At 36.0% G+C, this 22,791-nt stretch overlaps 1 protein-coding gene across 7 annotated transcripts in view; it reads right to left on the reverse strand.

Annotated features, from left to right (window-relative positions):
- The window catches only part of USP15 (ubiquitin specific peptidase 15), a 144,523-nt gene that overhangs the window by 110,222 nt on the left and 11,510 nt on the right, over window positions 1-22,791 (reverse strand). For all 7 annotated transcript variants that reach the window (XR_010148007.1, XR_010148006.1, XM_001166420.8 and 4 more), the window contains exon 2: window positions 194-321. Coding sequence is in view for 3 of the 7 variants with exons in the window: in XM_001166420.8 (XP_001166420.1) it covers window positions 194-321 (128 nt within the window). In the remaining 4 variants the exon portion in view is untranslated. The remainder of the gene's footprint in view (window positions 1-193; window positions 322-22,791) is intronic.

Consider the following 22,791-nt stretch of genomic DNA (forward strand, 5'->3'; position numbering starts at 1 on the left):
AAAACTTGTCATACAGAATAATAACTAATAAAATTTTTAATAACTTATTAGAATAATAAGTTCATTAGGTGAAATCTGTAATGCAAAACTTTATCAACTTATTTGTGCTAACATTTTCCATATTCAACCCACTGACATTTATATAATGAAATTTAACACATTTATAACTTGACTGAAGGAAGAAAATAATGACCTTTGAGAAGTCCAGAGTTATCAATGGGTCCAGGATACACATTTTGATCTCCCATCTGGTATTTGTCCCAACTGTCAAAGCCAACATATTTTTTCCACTGTTTGAACCAGCGACTATCGACTAGGTACCTAAAAAATAAAAGAAATTGGTTAAGGAAAATACCTGAAAATACAGGAACAGTAGAACAGCCATCTATTTTTTGATATTTCCTTTTATATTAAAAGACATATCTACTTCAAAGGATATTTGAAAACTGTAATGCCCCTTAGTATTAGAAAGACAAGACTTCATTTGTATAAAGTATTATTCCTATTGTTCTATAAATATATACTACTTGATGACAAATACTGACATAAAAATACAAATATACGTATTCAAGAAAATGCTTCTCATTGAATAAAAATGGAAATAACCATAAGAATTTGTCAAAATAAATTTAAAAATGCAATATGGTAAATAGAAAAAATGGTTCTTTTACAAGAAGCTTGCAAATAATTTTATGTACTTTATTGTGTGTTTCGGAGGTAAAGGAAACCAGTTATCAAGGGTTGCAAGGTTAATTATAATAATTATAATCAGAGAGAGAGGTTCAAGATGGCTGACTAAAGACATCAAGTTCCAGTTCTCTTCAGAAAAAAGAACCAAAATTACAGCCGGGTGCAGTGGCTTATGCCTGTAATCCCAGCACTTTGGAAGGCTGAGGTGGGTGGATCAGTTGAGGTCAGGAGTTGAAGACCAGCCTGGCCAACATCGTGAAACCCTGTCTCTACTAAAAATACAAAAATTGGGAGGCATAGTGGTAGGTGCCTGTAAGCCCAGCTACTCAAGAGGCTGAGGCAGGAGAATTGCTTGAACCTGGGAGGCAGAGGTTGCAGTGAGCCGGGATCGCACCACTGCAGTCCAGCCTGGGCGACAGAGAGAGACTCTGTCTCAAAAAAGAAAAAAAGAACCAAAATTACAAACACATAATCGCAGCTCTAACAGAATATCAGAGAGAGAATACTAGTACATAAAAATCACAGGAAAAAATTTGGGCATAGAAAAAGAAGGAAGTGAGAGGCCAAAAAAGAGTAGCTGGGAGCCCCAAGGGACTTGGTGTTGCATGGAAAGGGTAAGCGAGAGTGTTTGGGATCCTTCATTCCCGTGGCAGAGTGCTAGTATGCGATCTATGGGAGAGCTCCTCTGCTTTCACAAACCTAGACAGTGGTATGGGTAGGGATTTCTTGAGGGTGTTATACCAGACTGCAAGCTCACGCTGGGTTGCTCACCTTCCCACCATCCTAGACTCGAGCATCTGTGGCAAGGCATCATTATCAGAGCATATCCATCAGGGGACTTTATCTTGCCCAGGGAACCTCAGCCCTTGTGCTTCCACATCCTGGGAGCTCTTGCTGACATTCCCCAGCACCCACTCAGCGGGCAGCAGTGGCACAATGCTAGTTAGACCTGGGGTGCTGCAGGGTTCCCAATAATCTATCCCACAAGGAGTGCTACTTTTAAGAGAAGGAAAAGTGCAGTGCACCAAAGGGACAGCCTCTGGGACAAAGGAAACCAAAGCATGCATTTTCCAGCGCCCCCCAAGAGCTCCCTGCTTGGGGCTGCAAGTGAATGGCTGCTCCTGGCAGAGACACAGAGACAAAAACTGCTCAGCACTGCAAGTGAGGAGTAAGGTCCTGTACCACTGGCCAAGTGGCCTCTGTGCTTGAGCCCAGACATAGAGAAGGGAACTTCTCCTCCCCCTCCACCCACTGCTGCAGACACAGTCATTGCTGCTCCCATGGGAAGCTGGCACAAGAAACCAGAGGGCAGGCTATCTGAAGCTGTGAGGGGCAACTGCAGTTCCACTGGCAGTGGCCTCTGGGCCCAGGTTCATGAGAAAGGTGGGTCCTGTCCCACTCTCTGCCTAGAGTTTCAGGGGTCCTGCCATGGGGAGGGAGCAGAGTCTGCATGGCACCCATTTCCAGATAGCACAGAAGTGTACTGTCAAGCCATGGGGCAAGCATCTCCTGTAGTTCTAGGCTACATTGCAGCTTGGAGATAAACAGCAGTGTCTAAGAGAACTGAACAACCTGAGCACCAGAATAGGAGTGTGAGAGGGAAACATCACATTCCTGCCTGCTGAGGCCAGGGTGCTAAGACAGCTCATCACCCGGTCCACACCCCCCCAATCCCACCCCTCTCCACAAGAGACCTCAGTGCATTTTACCAGTGGCCCAATGACTCCCCTCTCCCCTGCCACCCTTGTCAGGGCTGGTGCCTCTGCCAGTCATCAGAATATCTGAGCTTTCCCTGGCAAACAAAGGTCAAGCGTAAACCCCACTGTTACCACTGAAGCTGACTCATACCTGCAAATGCTACTTACTGGCCTGGAGGTGAACTGCACAACCCAATACAAAATCTGGTAACATAAATGCACACAATTTGGGAACAAGATACACTTCTTGAGACCTCTGCTACCCTGACTTACAGGAGGCTGTGAGCCTGCTCACAAGCCAAGTATACCACTATCACACCTGATGTTTGAGAAAGCCACCAAAGGCTATCTAAAACCAGGAAATTCATATAGAGTCTTTGCCACTAAAAGCACCCAGAAGCAAAGCCAAATGACCCTATTCAACATACATTACAGTCACATCCTCAAGGGAACAGTCTCGTTCAAACAAAAATTAATTCAAACTGAGAAATGTGTTTTTCCAGATGAGAAAGAACCAGTGTAATAATTCTGGAAGTTTGAAAAAACAGGGTGTTACAATACCCTCAAAGGATCACACTAACTCTCTAGCAATAAATCCTAACCAACATTACTGAAATGCTAAATAATTCACAATATTGATTTTTAAGGAAGCTCAATGAGATTCATGGAAAATGTGAAAAACCAACACAAAGAAACAGAATATCAATTAAGGATATAAATGAAATCTTTTGAAAATAAAAAATTCACTGAAGGATTTACAAAATACAGATGAAAGCTTCAACAATAAACTAGATCAAGGAGAATAAACAATCTCAGAACATAAAGACAGGTCTTTTGAAGAAAGAAAAAAGAATGTTAAAGATGAACAAAGCCTTTGAGAAGTAGGAGACTACAATAAAATGTCTGGATCTAGGAATTGTAGGTATTCTCGAGAAAGAAAAGAAAAGAAAGCAAAAAGTTTGGAAAACCAACTTCTCTTGTCCAGCAAGTGATCTAGACATTCAGAATAAGAGGCTCAATGAAACCCAGAAAAATACATTGCAAGAAGGGCCTCACCATGACATAGAGTCATCAGACTGTGTGGTCTCAGCAAGAGAAAAGCATCTGGTCACCTACAAAGGAAACTCCATCAGACTAACAGCAGACTTCCTGGCAGATGACTTACAAGTCAGAAGAGACTGGGATTCTATTTTCAACATAGGCTTAAAGAAAAAAAAAAAACTGTCAACCTGAAAATTTGTATCCTGCTAGAAAAAGCTTCAGGAATAAAGGAGATATAAAGTCTTTCCTAGAAAAACAATCATTGAGGGAATCTGTCATCACTAGACTGGCTCTACAAAAATCATCAAGGGAAGTCTAAACATGGAAATGAAGGGTTAATACTTGCCATCATAAAAATGTAAGAAAGTAAAAAATCCACAGGTCTTGTAAAATAATTACACCAATGAAACTACAAAGCAATGTGATAACAATTAACATTACTACAGGAATAAAACCTCACATATCAATATTTACCTTAAACATAAATGAGTTAAATGCTCTACTTAAAAGATAAAGATTGGCAGGACGAATTTAGAAAACAAGATCCAACTATATGCTGCTTACAATAAACTCACCTTAGTGGTAAAGAAACTTACAGACTGAAGAAAGGGGTGCAAAAAGATACTCCATGCAAACGGAAACCAAAAACAAGTAGGAGTAGCTATACTTAGATCAGATAAAGCTGACTTTAAATCAAAAACAGTAAAAAAATACACAGTTATTATAATGACAAAGGGATCAATTCAATAGAAAGACATAACGATCCTAAATATATATGTACCCAACACCAGAAGACCCAAACCCAGATTCATAAAACTAATATTACTAGACCTAAGAAAAGATATAAACAGCAATACAATAATAGTGGGGGACTTCCATATTCCACTGACAGCACTAGACAGATCATCAGGACACAAAACCAACAAAGAAACACCAGAATTAAATTGGACTCTAAACTAAATGTATTTGGCAGACATTTGCAGAACATTCTAGCCCCAAATAGCAGAATATACATTCTTTTTCATCATGCATGAAACATTCTCCAAAATAGGCCATATGGCATGCCACAAAACAAGTCTTAAAGAATTTTTTTTAAATTGAAATCATATCAAGTATCTTCTTAAACCACAGTGAAATAAAGCTAGAAATCAATCCCAAGGGGGAATTCTTGAAGCTATACAAATACATGGAAATTCAGTAACATGTTCCTGAAAGATCTTTGGGTCAACAACAAAATTAAGATGAAAATTTTAAAAAATGTTTAAATGAATGAAAAAGGAGATACAACATACCAAACCTCTGGGATACAGCAAAAGCAGTGCTAAGAGGAAAGTTTATACTGCTGTCTAAACACACACACACACACACACACACAAATTAACAACCTAATGTCACACCTAATGAAACAGAAAAACAAGAACTAAATCCAAATTTGACAGAAGAAAAGACATAAAGATCAGAGGAAAAGTAAGTGACACTGAGACCAAAAATACAATACAAAAAGATCAATGAAATGAAAAGTTAGTTCTTTGAAAAGAGAAACAAAACGGACAGACTGCTAGCTAGACTAACCAAGAAGAGAGAAGATTCAAATAAACACAATCGGAAATAAAAAAGAAGATATTATAACGGATACTGCAGAAATACAAAAGGTCATCAGAGACTACTATGAGCATCACTACACGCACAAACTAGAAAACCTAGAGGAAGTGGGTAAACTCCTGGAAACATACAACCTCCCAAGATTGTACTGAACCAGAAAGAACTGGAAGCCCTGAACAGACCAATAATGAGTACTAAGATTAAATCAGTAAGATGAAAATCTCCCAACAACAACAACAACAACAACAACAAGCTCAGGAGAGGACAGATTCAGAGCTGAATACTACCAGACATACAAAGAACTTGTACCAATCCCACTGAAACTGTTCCAAAATAGTAGAGGGAATCTTCCCTTTCTAATTCTACAAGGCCAGTGTCACCCGGATACCAAAGCCAAACAAGGACTCACCAAATAAAGAAAACTACAGATCAATATCTCCTGATGAATATAGATGCAAAATTCCTCAAGAAAATATTAGCAAATTGAATACAACAGCATTCGAAAAGATAATACACCATGATCAAGTGGGTTTTACTCCAGGCACACAAAGAAAGTTCAACATATGCAAATCAATAAATGCAATTCACCACCTAAACAAAATTAAAAACAAAAACCATATAATAATCTCAATAGATGCAAAAACAGCATCTAGTAAAATTCAACATCTCATGATAAAAACCTGCAACAAACTAGGCACAGAAGGAACATATCTCAAAATAATAAAAGTCACAAACAACGAAACTACAACCAATATACGAATGGAGAAAAGTTGAAAGAATTCCTGCTAAAAATGGGAACAAGACAAAAATGCCCACTTACACACTCCGATTCAGTATAGTACTAAAAGTCACAGCCAGAAAACAGGCAACAGAAATAAGTCATCCAAGTTGGAAAAGAGGAAGCCAAGTTATCTCTGTTTGCTGACAATATCATCTTATACCTAGATAACTCTAAAGATTCCACGAAGACTTCTTTGAGAAACGAACTCAGTAAAGTTTCAGCATACAAAATCAACTTACAAAAACCAGAAGCAATTTTATAGACTAGTAACAATCGAGCTGAGAACCAAATCAAAGTCAGTTTCATTTACCAAAGCTACCAAAAAAAAAAAAAAAAAAAGTAAAATGCCAGGGAACATATCTAATCAAGGAGGTGAAAGACCTCTATAAGGAAAACTACAAAACACTGATGAAAGAAACTGTAGATGACACAAATAAGTGGAACAACATCCCATGCTGATGGATCAGAAGAATCAATAATGTTAAAATAACTCATACTTCCCCGCCCAAAGCAATCTACAGATTCAATGTAATTTCTATCAAAATACCAACATCATGTTTCACTGAATTAGAAAAAACAATTCTAAAACTCATATGAAATAAAAAAAAGAATCTCAATAGATTAAGCAATCCTAAGCAACAAGAACAAAGCTGGAGGCATCGCATTACCCAACTTCAAATTAAACTGCAAGGTTATAGTAACCAAAGCAGCATCGTACTGGTACAAAAATAGACACACAGATCAATGGAACAGAATAGAGAGCCCAGAAATAAAGCCACATACCTTTGCCAACTGATCTTCAACGAAGCTGACAAAAACATTCGCTGGGAAAGGAGACCCTATTCAATAAATGGTACAGGGAAAACTGGATTGCCACATGCAGAAGAATGAAACTGGGCCCCTACTTCTCACTATATAAAATATTTAACTCAAGGTGGAAAAACAACAACAACAAAAATTAACGCAAGGTGTATTCAAGATCTTGAAACTTTTATAAAACTCCTAAAAAAAACCTAGGAAAAACTCTCTGTTTACTGGCCTACACAAAGAATTTATGACTAACATCTCAAAAACAAATCCAACAAAAAACAAAAATAGACAAAAGTGACTTAGTTTAACTGAAAAACTTCTGTATAGCAAAGGAAATAATTGAGAGAACAACCTAACAATGGGAGAAAACATCTGTAATCTATGCCTCCAACAAAGGACTAATATTCAGAATTTACAAGGAACTCAAACTACTCAATGACAACAATGGCAACCAAAAAAACTCATTTAAACGTGGGCAAAGAACACAGATTTTTAGAATTTATTTTTATGTCATAAATTCGTTTTAAAAAATTTTAAATTTTATTTTAAATATTAGATTCAGGGGGTACATATGCAGGTTTGTTACATGGGTATATTGCGTGATGCTGAGGTTTCGGCTTCTAATGATCCTGTTGCCCAGTAGCAAATATGGTACCTGAGAGGTTTTTTTCCAACCGCTACTCCCCTCTCTCCCTCTTCTCTTTTGGAATCCCCAGTGTCTATTGTTCTCAATTTTGTGTTCGTGTATACCCAATGTTTAGCTCCTACTTATAAGTGAGAACACACAGTATTTGGTCTTCTGTATCTGTGTTAATTTGCTTAGAATAATGGCCTCCAGCTGCATCCATGTTGCTGTAAAGGATATAATTTCATTCTTTTTGATAGCTGCACAGTATTCCATGGTATATATGTATCACTTTTTTTTTTTTTTTTTTGAGACAGAGTTTCGCTCTTGTTGCCCAGGCTGGAGTGCAATGGTGCGATCTCAGCTCACTGCAACCTCCACCTCCCGGGTTCAAGCGATTCCCCTGCCTCAGCCTTCCGAGTAGCTGGGATTAACGGCATGCGCCACCTCGCCTGGCTAATTTTGTATTTTTAATAGAGACGGGGTTTTACCATGTTGGTCAGGCTGGTCTCGAACTCCCGACCTCAGGTGACCCGCCCACCTCAGCCTCCCAAAGTGCTGGGATTACAGGCATGAGCCACCACGCCCGGCCATGTATCACATTTTCTTTATCCAATCCATCAATGATGGGCACCTGGGTTGATTCCATGTCTTTACTATTGTGAACAGTACTGTGATAAACATATGAGTGTAAGTGTCTTTTTGGTGGAATGATTTATTTTCTAGTAATGGGACTGCTGAGCGAATGGTATTTCTATTTTTAGTTCTTTGAGAAATCTCCAAACTGCTTTCTTTCCACAGGGGCTGAACTAATTTGCATTCTCACCAATAACATATTAAACATTCCCTTTTCTCTGCAATCTTGCTAAAATCTGTTAACTTTTTAATAATAGCCATTTTAACTGGTGTGAGATGGTATCTTACTGTGGTTTTGATTTGTATTTCTCTGATTATTAGTGATTTTGTGCATTTTTTCATACATTTGTTGGCTGTCTGTATGTGTTCTTTGGAGAATTCTCTTCATGTTCTTTGTCCACTTTTTAATGGGCTTTTTTTTTCTTATTAAGTTCCTTATAGAGTCCAGATATTAGTCTTTTGTTGTATGCATAGTTTGAAAATATTTTCTCCCATTTTGTAGATTGTCTGTTTACTCTAAACAAAAAAATTTCAACAAAAAAAAAATGGTCAACATATGAAAAAAATTCCACATCACTAATTATCAGATAAATGCAAGTAAAACCACAGTGAAAAAGCATCCATACCAGTCAGAATGGCTATTATTAGAAGGTCAAAAGATAACAGATGTTGGCAAGGATGCAGAAGGAAAGGAATGGTGGGAATGGAGGGAATGGAAATTAGTACAACCTTTATGGAAAACAGTATGGAGATTTCTCAAAAAACTAAAAATAGAACTATCACTGGATCTAGTAATTCCACTACTGGGTATATACCCAAAGGAAATGAAATCATTCTATCAAAAAGACACCTGCACTTGTATGTTTATCACAGCACTATTCACAATAGTGAAGATATGGAAACAACCTAAGTGTCCATCAGTGGATGACTGGATAAAGGCAATGTGGCATATATGGATACACACACACACACCATGGAATACTACTCAGCCATAAAAAAAGAATAAAACCATGTTTTTTGCAGCACCATGGATGGAAGTGGAGGCCATTATCTTAGGAAACACTTTAAGTGTCCATAAATGGATGACTGGATAAAGACAATGTGGCGCACTCATGTACACACACACATACACAAACACAAACACACAAACACCATGGAATACTACTTAGCCATAAAAAAGAATGAAGCCATGTTTTTTGCAGCAACATGGATGGAACTGGAGGCCACTATCTTAGGGGAAATAATTCAGAAATACAAAATCAAATACTGCATGTTATCACTTATAAGTGGGAGCTAAATCATGTATACACATAGAGTGAATAATAGACACTGGAGACTCAGAAGGGTGGGAGGCAGGAGAGGGATGATAAATTATTAAATGAGTACAATATACACTATTCAGCTGATGGCTACATTAGAAGCCCTTACTTCACCATTATGCAGTTCATCCATGTAACAAAACTGCATTTGTAGTCCCTAAATCTATAAAAATATTAATAGAAAGTATAATCAACTCTTAAAACCTTAATTAAGCTTCTTTACCAACAGAAGTTAATAACAACAATACTATCTCTGACTGTTCCTCCTATAGTAGTAAAATATGGGGCAAGCAGGATTGGTTTTTGAATGATTTCAAAAGTGTGATACAGCTAACACTGTAAACATTACTGAAACTATATCCATCTTATTTTCAGCTACCTAGAAACTAGCTTCTCATCAGATGACCAATGACAGAAAAAGTAAAACAAGAGTTCAATAGGATAGAAAGCATTAAAAAAAAACCCTAAAACATTGTAAAAATTTATTCTGACTACAGTATGCCTGCTATAAAATACTGCTTTGCCATTGGTTCACAATGATTTTAAATTTTTCTAGAAACATTTCCCCCACATTTAACCAGGTTCAATCACAAGCAGAATCAAAGGTAAAGATAAAGGTTAATGAGAGGTTTAAAGCTCATGTGTGTAATACTACAGGTAACAAAGCTTTTTAGAAGATTATCCATTCTAGTGTTTCTTTCTATGCTTACCATATATAGCACTATAAGAACAAAAACCCACAGTTACGTCTGAAAATAGCTAAAGCAAAGGCACTAACCTAACAAAACCTCAGATTTCTTAAAGAATATTCATGAGTTTAACTCCCTAAAAGTGGATATGCAGAATTATCTATGTACCAGTATTCTGAACTCACTGTCAAGATTATGCAATTGAAAGCCCCCACACTTTGTGGAATTTAAGATTTGTGAGAAAAGAATTGAGGGACTAAGTCTTAAGAAAATCCTATTTTCTAAAATAAATACTGACTAGACTAGCAATGACTTTACTTATACTCATTCGACTTGCTTTCTTTGCAAAGTTCCACAAAAAAGTCTAATAAGATTTTGATTGGAAGTACATTAAACTTACAAAGTTGAGGGACACTGCCATCTTTACCAAAGTGAGTCTTCTTATCCACAGCCACGGCATATCTCTCCATTATTCAGGTTAATGTCTTTCAATAAATTTTATATGTTTTTCCAATAAAAATCATGTTTTGCTAAATTCATTCCTAGAAACCTCAGTTTTTCTATGTGAATTTTACATTTTTTCCCCAATTAATTACATTCTATAACTGCTTGTAGTTGATGCATAGAAATAATACTTGTTGTTTGTTTTTTGGAGATAGGGTCTCGCTCTGCTGCCCAGGCTGGAGTGTGGTGGCACGATCTTGGCTTACTGCAACCTCCACTTCCCAGGTTCAAGCAATTCTTGTGCCTCAGCCTCCAGAGTAGCTGGGATTATGGCTTGTGCCACCATGCCCAGCTAATTTTTCTATTTTTAGTAAAGACCGGGTTTTGCCATCTTAGCCAGGCTGGTCTCAAACTCCTGGCCTCAAGTGATCCGCCCGCCTCGGCCTCTCAAAGTGCTAGGATAACAAGCATGAACCACTGTGCTCAGCCTAATTTTTTTAAGTGATTAATCTGATATCCACCAGCATCCTGAACTCTTAGTAGTTTTACCTGGTTGTAGGTTCCCTTAGATTTTTCTATGTAAAAACTCATACTGTTGCTGCAAATAATGTGTTTAATCGTTCCTTTCTAATTGTATTCCTATTGTTCTTGTCTATTGCCTATTTTTCTTGGCTAGGGCTCCTAAAATATAGGTGAAGAGACAGCAAACATTTTTGTCTTGATTTTTTTATGACAACATTTAAAGTTTCATCACTAGGTAGATTTTTGATAAATGCTGCTTATTAGCTTGCTGTAGGTTTTTGATAAATACTGCTTATGAACTTAGAGAAGTTCCTTTCTATTCAACATTTGTTTAGACTATCATGACTAAGTGTTGAAGGTGATGAAAATTTTCTGCACTTGCCAAGCTTTTTCTCCTGTACTCTTCTGAACAAACCTGGAATAGCTTTTACTCTTCTACTATCTACAAAAGTAGTTTGTAACGGGTTATCTGCCCCTTAATGATCTACTTGTATGAAAAACTACTGGGGAGTATAGTATCATTTGGGAGGGTAGACTCTGATCTTCAGTTAATTTTTCTTAGTTACTGATTTTTCCCTTTAAAATGGAAATGCAAAATTTCCTGTTAGTTTTCTTAAAAAGCTAATGCCATATCCATTAAAAATAGAATATGGACTTGAGATAACATTAATACTACAGTTACAAACATCATTTATAAAACACATTAAAAACAATTTGTGGAAAAGTACAGAAATTCTATTTATAGTTACTTAGACATTTTTAAGATATAGAGTTTTATCTCCCAAAGTACTTAATAAATCCTTTACAGTTATACAGTAGCCTCCTTTTATCTGCAGTTTCACTTTCTGCGGGTTAACTGTCAACTGTGGTACTCTCACTACTCTTGCATTTTGGGTCATTATTAAATAAAATAAGGGATACTTGAACATAAGGATTGTGATACTGCAACAGTCAACCTGATAACCAAGAGGGCTTGAAGGCAGTTTGGGTGGAATGGCACAGTATTTCATCACGCTATGCAGCACACATGTAATTTAAAACCTATAAATTATTTCTGAAATCTTCCATTTACATCACAATGCCTATGTCATTTACCTCATGTCATCTCATCAACTATGCATTTTATCATCTCACAGTATTACAAAAAGGGTAAGTACAGTACAGTAAGGTATTTTGAGAAACCACATCCACATAACTTTTACAGAATATTGTCATAACTGTCCTATTTTATTATTAATTGTTGCTGTTAATCTTCCTGTGGCTAATTTATAAGTTAAACTTATTTATTTATTTATTTTTTGGAGACAGGGTCTTGCTCTGTCACCCAGGCTGGAGTGCAGTGGGGCATGATCACAGCTCACCGTAGCCTCAACCTCCCTGGCTCAAGTGATCTTCCCATCTCAGTCTCCTGAGTAGCTGGGACTACAGGCATGTGCCACAAACTCAGCTAATTTTGTTTATTTTTTGTAGAGATGAGATATCACTATGTTGCCCAGGATGGTTTCAAGCTCCTGGGCTCAAGCTGCCCTCCCACTTTGGCCTCCGAAAGTGCTGGGATTACAGACATTAGCCAGTGTGCCTGGCCTATAAATTAAACTTTATTATATCTAAGCATAGGAAAAAGCAGTGTATATAAGGTTTGGTACTATTTGCAGGTTCAGGCATCCACTGAGGGTCTTGGAACTTATACTCTGCAGATAAAAAGGGACTACGGTACTAAAAGCATGTACTTGGTAAACCTTCTATAATGTCATACATTTCTATATCAACTATCTATCTATTGTCATACGTTTCTGTATCAACTATCTTTCCTAGATCTTGTAGTGACTTCTTTCTGTACAATGATACTATTATGATAGGAGACTTTCCCATTTGAAGATATTTAATTGCTTTCAATACTATCTTCAACTGAAAAAGGGCATCATATTTCTCTTAGGGCTATCTACACAATTTTATGGTAATGAAACATCAGGAAAGTAGAAAAATAGGAGAATCTGGCCAGGTGCTGTGGCTCACTCCTGTAATCCCAGCACTGTGGGAGGCCAAGATAGCTGGATCACTTGAGGCCAGGAGTTCGAGACCAGCCTGGCCCACATGTTGAAACCCCGTCTCTACTAAAAATACAAAAATTAGTCAAGTGTGGTGGCGCATACTTTTGTAACCCCAGCTACTCAGGAGGCTGAGGCACAAGAATTGCTTGAACCCAGGAGGCGGAGGTTGCACTGAGTTGAGAGCATGCCACTGCACTCCAGCCTGGGCAATAGAGCAAGATTCTGTCTCAAAAAGCAAACAGAAAAAGAAAAATAGGAGAATCTATTCCAGAAACAATGTATAGTGTTGTTAGGTATATATTAGAAAGATGAGATTAGAAGACGTAAACAAGAAAGAAGACTAAGAAAGCTAAGATTAGATGACACAGACAAATAAATGAAAAGATTTTATTTCAATACATTTATATAGATCTGTTGCACTGTAAAAACTATACTTCTACATCTATGAAATCTGCCAAAAATCCCAATGTTCAATCTGAACTGATAAAATACTAGAACAGAATCAACAGATTACAAAGACTACAAACAATGAACAAAGACCTGAATTTATATATTCTCAATGGTATTCTTAATCCTTATATACTATTAGGGTCCAGATAAGCCCAATTTTCACTTTGAGTTTCTTTTATCGACTTAAAGTCATTAGGATATCAACCAATACAAATAGTTATAACTATGTAGGATGAAGTCTAAAATGCTTAACATTGTCTAAAAGGTCTTGCATGATCTAATCCCTAGCTACCTCTTTAGACTCAGCTGGTACCATTTTTCTTTGTGCCCAGATCCAGCTGCAAGAGCCTTCTTTCATTTCCTTGACACACCATTTTCTGCCTCATAACCCCTTCTACCTAGAAAATTCCCTTATTCTTTTCAACATGTAGAGCTATGGTCTGAATGCGTGTGTCTCCTCCCCCAGAATTAATGTTAAAATCCTAACCCCCAAGGATAGGGAATTAGGAGGTGATTAGATCATAAGGGCAGAGTCCTCATGAATGGAATTTATGCCTTTATAAAAGAGGCTCCCAGAGAGACACCTCATCCCTTCCACTATAGCTAGAAGGTTCCATCTATGAACCAGAAAGTATGCTGTGTCCTCCTCACCAGACACAGAATCTGCCAGTACCTAGTCATCTTGGACTTCCCAGCCTCCAGAACAGTGACAAATAAATTTGCTGTTTTTAAGCCACTTACAGGTACTTTGTTATAGCAGCCTGAAGGGGCTAAGACACATAGTTAACAACTATAATCTTTCACATATCTGCCTAAATGTCACTGCTTCAGGGAATCCCTCCATAACCCTCTCCCCACTTCCCCAGAAAGTCTGGAAGAAAAACAAGGTGGAAATCTCAGTTTCCTCATTACTAAGCCTCTTTATAAAGCTTAATTTATTATTAAATTAATTACTGTTAACATATTAAGGTTAATTATTACCTTTAAGTTTAATAACAAAATCACTAATATTTGAGTTTTACTCTTGAGCCATGTGCATACTTCTAAGCACATTCATATATTTTCATTTACCCAATGAAGTAGGTACTATTATCTTAATTTCAGATGGAGTATACATGCACACAGAAATTAACTTGCCCAAGGTTACAAAGTGTCAAAGCTGTGATTAAGAAAATGTGATATTGGCATAGAGAGAAGTAAAAAGACCAATGAAAACAGTGGAAAGAAATAAGAGCCAGACTCACATATATATGAAGACATATGTCAAAAGCATCATTACAAACAAATAGGCAAAGATGGACTATTCTATAAAAGGTACTGGCACAACAGATCATGCATAAAGGAAAAAATCAATTACAGCTCTATCTTATTATACATGCAGTCGGTTCTTTTCTAATGCTTGTTTTTGAAAATTTCAAGGTGTTACAACACTTAATTAGGCAAATCAAAACCACAATGAGATATCACCTCACACGTGTCAGGATGGCTATTATTGAAAAAAAACAAAAGGTAACTGTTGGTGAGGATGTGGAGAAATCGGAACTCTTGTAGACTATATAATATGGTGCACTGGCTATGGAAAATGGTATGAAGGTTCCTCAAAAAATTAAAAATAGAATGACCATATGATCCAGCAATCCTACTTTTGGGTACATATCCAAAAGGATTAAAATCAGAGTCCTGAAGATATATGCACTATCATGTTTACTGCAGCATTATTCACAATAGCCAAGATGCGGAAACAACCTTAATGTCTTTTGATGGATGAAAGAACAAAGAAAAATGGAGTACTATTCAGCCTGAAAAAAGAAAATCCTGCCATATGCAGCAACATGGATGAACCTGAAGGTCACTATGCTAAATGAAGTAAATGAGTCACAGAAAGACAAATCCTGCATGATTCCACTTATGAGGTATCTAAAACATCATAGTCATAGAAACAGAGTAAAATGGTGACTGCCAGGGGCTGGGGAAAGGAAGAAATAAGGAGGTGATGATATTCAGTGGGTATAAAGTTTCAGTTATGCAAAATGAGTAAGTCTACTGTACAATATTGTGCCTATAGTTAACAATACTATATTGTACAGAAAAAAATTAAGAGGGCAGAGCTCATGTTAAGTATTCTTACTACAATGAAAAAAGTTGATATAGACAGTTCAACTTATGGTGTGACTTAAGATTTTTGGACTTTATAATGGTGTGAAACTGATAAGCATTCAGCAGAAACCATATTTCTAATATCCATAAGATGATTCTGTTTTTCATTTTCAGTACAGTAGTCAATGCTTTATTATAAAACAGATTTTGTGTTAGCTGGTTTTGCCCAACTGTAGATTAATTTAAGTGTTCTAAGCATGTTTAAGGTAGGCTAGTCTAACCTATATTGTATGGTATGTTAGGCATATTAAATGGATTTTTTTACTTACAATATTTTCAACTTCTAATGAGTTTAGCAGGCTGTAACTCCATCATTAAGTTGAGGACCATCTGTATACAGTCATACACTGCATAATGACTTTCTTGCCAATGACAAACTACATATATGATGGTGGTCCCATACACCATAATGTACCTAAAAAAGCCCTTTTGCTTAATGATGTAGCCATTGTGATGTTGTAGCATAACTCATTACTCACATGTTTATGGTGATGCTGGGGTAAACAGACCTACTGTGCTGCCAATCTTACAACAGTATAGCACATATAATTATGTACAGCATATAATACTTGACAATAATAAACAACTGTTATGAGTTTATGTATTTACTATACTTTGTTACTATAATCGTTATTTTAGAGTGTACTCCTTCTATTTATATATAAAAAAAAGTTAGCTGTAAAACAGCCTCAGGCAGGTCCTTCAGGAAGTATTCCAGATGAAGGCATTGATATCACAGGAGATGACAGCTCCTTGAATATTACTGCCCATGAAGACCTTCCAATGGGACAAGATATGGAGGCAGAAGACAGTGATACTGATCACCCTGACTGTGCAGGCCTAGGTTAATGTGTGTTTGTCTCTTAGTTTACAGCAAAAAAACTTTTTAATTAGAAAAAATTTAGAAATAGAAAAAAGCTTATAGAATAAGGATATGAAGAAAATATTTTTGTACAGCTGTATAATGTACTGGTGTTTTAAACCAAGTGTTATAACAAACGAGTCAAAAACATTTAAAACATTTTTAAGGTTTATAACGTAAAAATGTTACAGTAAGCTAAGGTTAATTTTATTATTGAAGAAAATATTTTTAAATTAACTTAGTGTAGCCTAAGTGTATGGTGTTTATAAAGATTACAGCAGTGTACATTAATGCACTAGGCCAAGCTTGTCCAACCTGACACCTTTGAATGCAGCCCAATAAAAATTCGTAAACTTTCTTAAAACATTATGAGATTTTTTTTTGCGATTTTTTTTTTCGCTCATCATCTATTTTTAGCGTTAGTGTATTTTACGTGTGGTCCAAGACAATAATTCTTCTTCTGATTTGGCCCAGGGAAGCCAAAAGATGGGACAACCCTGCCCTAGGCCTTCACATTCACTCTCCACTAACTCACTGACTCACCCAGAGCAATGTCCAGCCCTGCAAACTCCATTCATGGTAAGTGTTCTAAGTAAGTGTACCATTTAAAAAAATCTTTTATATGCCATTTTTACTGTTCTTTTTCTATATTTAGAAACACAAATACTTAACATTATATTAAAACTGCCTACACTATTCAGTATGGTAACATGCTGTACAGGTTTGCATGCTTCCCTAATACCATCCCCTTCCTTCTCTTGCTGAAGCACTGTCAGTGACATGTTTTAAAGAAGATAATAAAAACAGTAGCACAGCTTTACATGTGCTAAATGGTTAGGAAATATATAAATACCATAATAAACATGACATTTTATCTTAAAAAAGATTGTCTGCTTGTGGAAGCGGAATTCAGAAGAGTTGCAGCTTGTGAGTTATTGTCAAGTGGTGCAAGGAGCGTTATCCAAAATCTGCCAGAAAGTTTTAACAGCAAGAGTAAACGTCTTTTGTTTAATACAGAAGTTATGTATAGATACATCTTCACATATATGCACACAGAATGAAGTACAGTCAAATAGACTAAGAATAATGTTGAGGCTAGCAAAAGTGATAGTGTTCAGTGACAGTCAACAATGGAAATTTTATGCATAAAAATAAGAAAACTAATTATAAACACATTTAAAAATTGGGACAAAATATACACAGCAAAATGCATAAAAGGCACAGTTTTTATTCATTACTTTTTATTTCTGAAAAAATTCATAACTTTATATGATCTTTTGTATTTTTTATAGTTGTACTTTTTCTAAACAGGTGAACTTGCATTAGATTTTAATTAAAAATTTACGTAAGTCTTGAAGAATTTTCTTTGGAAAAGCACAATTCATTTGCAATCATTTCTAAATTTATCAAAATGTGATTCTGATATACGGTAGTGTATTCATTCCTGAGAAAATACTTCCTTTTGGTAACTAGAGCAACCAGTGAATAAGCCAGAAAAATAATGAGTGTTATCTCATATATGATTTTATATATGATTTTATATAAGTGATATCTCATATAAAAGGAAAAGCACATAAAGGACAGCTTATTACCCTTTATATCTTGGAAGATAATATAAGCAAAACAAACAGTTCCAAAACTGACATATTTACTGATTTGAAGCTGATCAAATTTTGGTACCAAATATTATATTAACTACAGACCTGCAACCATCTAAAATTCATCTAAATACTAATGTACAAACCATCTTGAGCAGCCCAGAGTAGTAATTAAATTGTTTTGTGATGAACAGGCTAAATTTCTTATACAAAGGAGTCAATGCTTTATAAATGAAACCAAAGGTGAAATATTTCTGAATACTAAGACATTTGACTGTGTTCCTGTAAAGAAGTTATGAAGTAAATGTACCAATGTATAATCTAAAAGATCTATGGCTTAATCACTATAATCTTCCTGTTTCAGAGGATTACAAGGAATTTTATGAGGGTGCCTCATACCTGGTCATTACACACGATTCTTACATACATCAATCTGAAATTATTTTTATCATAATGTTAATATTATCTGGGTTCAAAGTTACTAAAGAAAATGATATAGAGACTGAAGACCTATGGTTTTCAATCTCTCAAGTCCTTCAAAGATGACCTGTAATCTTCCACCATGTCCATAGCATACCCTTCTATATCCTCAATAATTATTTCAAACCTTTGCCAGTCTTACCTAGTCTCTAACCCATTAGGTTGAACAACCTTGCTACCTACCTTACAAAGCAGTTAGAAGCCTGTCCAACTCTACTGCATCACACCTGAATCTGACCTGATTCCCTTACATATCAGTAGAGGAAGTAATCTTCCTCAAATCCCAGGCCAATAATTTTTGCTCCTATGCTGTGGATCTAATTTCCTTCTGCTTCCTTGGAGACCTTTTCCTACTCAGCATTTCAACAGGGACTAAGTCTTTTTCTCCTCTCCCCCCGTACCACCTCTCAACTCTCGTATTTTCTCATCTATTCTCATTTTATGACTTGTCCTTACAGTCAAGCTTCTCAAGTTTCCATTTCCTCAACTTTCACTTACAGGTCTTCCTAGTCTAATGGGCCCTCACAAATCACCAATGACCACCTTAACAAATCCAATGGATTCATAATTTTATATATCTATTAATCCCTCTAAAAATTAGCCTCTGTAATTCTTTTTTTTTGGGTGGGGGGTGATACTCCTCCCAATTTTTTTTACAACCTTCTCTTTTGCTTAAATGTATTACGTAGCGCTGCTCTTTGATTTCTTCTTTCACTGTTTATATTCTCCTATAATTCATATCAATAATTCCAAAATCTGCATCTCAGAGCTAGTCCTCAAGTTCTTGAATTGTATTTCCAATTCCTATTAGTCCATGTCAACTTGGATTTTCCAGACATCTCAACCTTGAGTCAATCCTCTCTCTCTACATTTACCCATTCTCTACTATTACTTTAATAAGTGACTTCATCAGTAATTTAATTTCCCAAGCCACAAACCAGAATATTAACCTATATTCCCCGCTCCATAACATCCATTAACCAAGCACCTCCAGAATATTTCTAAGAGTCTGCCCCTCGCCTCTTCATCCTCAGAAAAGTACTTTAGTTCTGCAGCTCTCCTTCCACACTATTTTTAGTGGCATAGATTACTATGATAGCTGCTTGATTTGTCCAACTACTTTAAGTTTTGCTTGCTTCCAAGCTGTCCTCCACTCTGCTGCCAAACATTTTAAAACCACAAACGTGATCATCTCACTTCTGTTTAAAATCTTAGTATCTGCATAATATAAATGTTTAATGTTTATATAAGGTTTTCGTACAAAGTGTTTTTATATTAGTTGATGGTAGAGCAACCTTTTTCTTCCCTCCCTTCCCTCCTTCCTTTGAGACAGGGTAGAGCAACCTTTTATTTATCTTCATTTATTTATCTGTTTGTTTGTTTGAGATGGTCTTACTCTTGCACAGGCTGGAATGCAGTGTTGTGATCATAGCTCACTGTAACCTCAAACACCTGAGCTCAAGTGATTCTCTTGCCTCAGCCTTCCAAGTAGCTGGGACGACAGACAGCACCACCACACCCGGTTAATTTTTAAAAATTTTTTGTAGAGACAGGTCTAATTTGAGGAAACCAGAGAGGTAGTAAATGCACAGTTTTTTTTTTGTTGCTGATTTGTACATGTTTATGCCGACAATTTTCAGATAAATGTTCCTGCTTAATTGCCTAATATTAAAATAAATATAACCTTGTTTATTTTTTGAAATCCTGTGTTCCCCAGGCTGGTTTTGAACTGCTCGCCTCAAGTGATCCTCCTGCCAGGGCCTCTCAAAGTGTTGGGATTACAGGTGTGAACCACTGTGCCCAGTCTCCTTTTTAACAGAAGGAAAAGCCAAAACTCAGAGAGGTTATATAACTTATTAAGGTCATGTAACACTACTCGGTGGGTACACAAAGTCCCGCACTCTAGTTTTCAGACTCTAAAGTTCAGTGTTCTTTTCATTACACCAAACTTTAAATTCCATTTATTTAACAAAGACCTAGAAATGTAACAGATGCCTAGTAAAATCATATACCACACTCCCTCTTTATGAAACAATAAGTTCACTTTTAAAAGTGAGATAGCAGAGGATATGATAACATTATCACCAAGCTATAAATAGAAGTGGAAGGCTTATTTAGAAGATAAATTCCCACAGTTTCTAACAATCCATTTTACTTATTGAGAAAATAAGTATTTTCAAAATGGGTATCTTTAGGGTTAGAGCTTTGACTATCAGAAACTTAGTAGAAAAAGAGCCCAAATGTTCACACGCATGCCTATACGAGATTCATGTTTTCACATCAATAAAGATCACACACACACAAAAACACTACCATTCTCTGAAGACGTTTCCTAGAAATGTAGCAAACACTAAACTGTGGATGAATTTGTCATACCAATCTCAATTTGTTTTCATGATTATTTTTGTTTATATATATTCTTATCTCCTGAAATTAGACTTGAGTAGATATAAATTCTAAATTTACTATAGAAAAAGCACCACACCAAACTTCTCTTTTTGACACTACTTGCTGTGAAGTCTTAGAAAAGTTACTCAGCAATAAAACCCTTCGACTGTCCATCTTAGAAATGGGAATTCATTCATTCAAAAAATACTTCATATGAATAAAGTGGTTGGCAAAACAGCCAAGGTCCCTTTGTTCAAGAGTCCAGTGGAGGAGAGAGGAAAAGTAAGCAATCAAGGTACATAATAAAATATTGTTAAGTGCTGTGAAGTAAAAGTACAGGGAGCTATGAAAGCATATAATGAGGGCCCTATATAGAATAAATGAAAATCTCTCTGAAAAAATGTTTTAGCCTCTGAATAAGAGTTACTCCAAGAAAAGTGGTAAGAAAAAGTATGTAAACTGAATGAGGATGACATGCTAAGGCCAGAAGGACTTTGGGAATTTTGAGTGCTGAAGGAATGACTAAATAAAGTTGGAGTTTATGACAAGGTGGGGGAGAAATGGTAGATGAGACTAAAGAGTTAGACTGAGACCGAACTAAATAGTGCCTTTAATGCAATGACAAGGATTTCATCTCAAGTAATCTGAAAACCACTGAAAGATTTTTAACTGTAAAGAGATATGATTTGATTTACACTTCACGAAGACCACTGGGACTACCTCACAAGATTACTGGAACGATCAAATACATGTGAAATACTAAGTCAAAAACTTACATAAAGTTATATTAACATGAATACCTCAAAATGATCTAAATTGTATGGTGCTAAATATTCTGAAGGCATTATGATAAATAATTTGTATTATGGTGTGGATAGAATAATTTTCAATGGCTCTGGAGAAACTGGGGCTTCAGAGTCAATTTTAAGACACTGTTCAAATGCAGTAAAGCTACTATATGAATGTAAAAGGTTTTGGAGTTGGCAGGGAGAAAGAGAATATCAAAAGTTGTTTGGTGCTTTTACACTAGATGCAAATTTAAGAAAGATATACAAGGACCAACAAATGATTAAGAAATAGTTCCAGATACAACAGAGTATAAAAGGAATATGTGGAAATTCCAACAGCAGGATTTAGGAAACCAGAGAGGTAGGAAAGCAGTTTTTTTGTTGTTATTGATTTGTACATGTCTATGCTGACAATTTTCAGATAAATGTTCCTGCTTAATTGCCTAATATTAAAATAAATATAACCTTGTTTATTTTTTGAAATCCTATCTGCCTCTTTACAGAGTAGGCATAGGCAGTCCTTTTATAAGTAAAAAAATACACAAAAATCTCAGCCTAATCCAATGTAGCACCCTTAATCTCAGAAAAATATTTATAATCATCTTGTGCAGAATGGCATAAACAATTCTGGATACTAATTCACTCTTATGACTAATTCTCTTATTTAACAAAATGCTTAAATTATAATTGAGTAGTGATAGCATAAAACAATTTTCAACACTAAGGAGATACTGGCAGCATCTAGTATTTTAAATTATTATAAATCAGATATTTCACTGACTTTTTTTTTAAGTACCACAAACTAAGACTCAGAATTTCATGGTTTCAGTAAAACTTACACAAATTAAACTATGAAATTCACTCAAATAAACCAATGGAATAGTTTACCATCTCTTTATAGCTTAATTTTTAGATTCCATGCACTTCTAACCTATTTTCTTCTCTGCACATTAAATCCATCACCTAGCAATAAATAATTTTTATGATCTCTTTTTAGATCTGAACTAAGACAAATAAGAAACTCAAGGAGGCCAAGTAAGATTATTTTTAAACTATTCATCCAGAATACACATACATGACCATTAATATCTTAAATGTGTATGTCTCTCCATACTAAAGATATCTTGTAACCATATGTGACATATAAGCGTGATAAGCATA

This window comes from Pan troglodytes, chromosome 10, assembly GCF_028858775.2.
Source record: "Pan troglodytes isolate AG18354 chromosome 10, NHGRI_mPanTro3-v2.0_pri, whole genome shotgun sequence".
Taxonomy (NCBI): Eukaryota; Metazoa; Chordata; class Mammalia; order Primates; family Hominidae; genus Pan; species Pan troglodytes.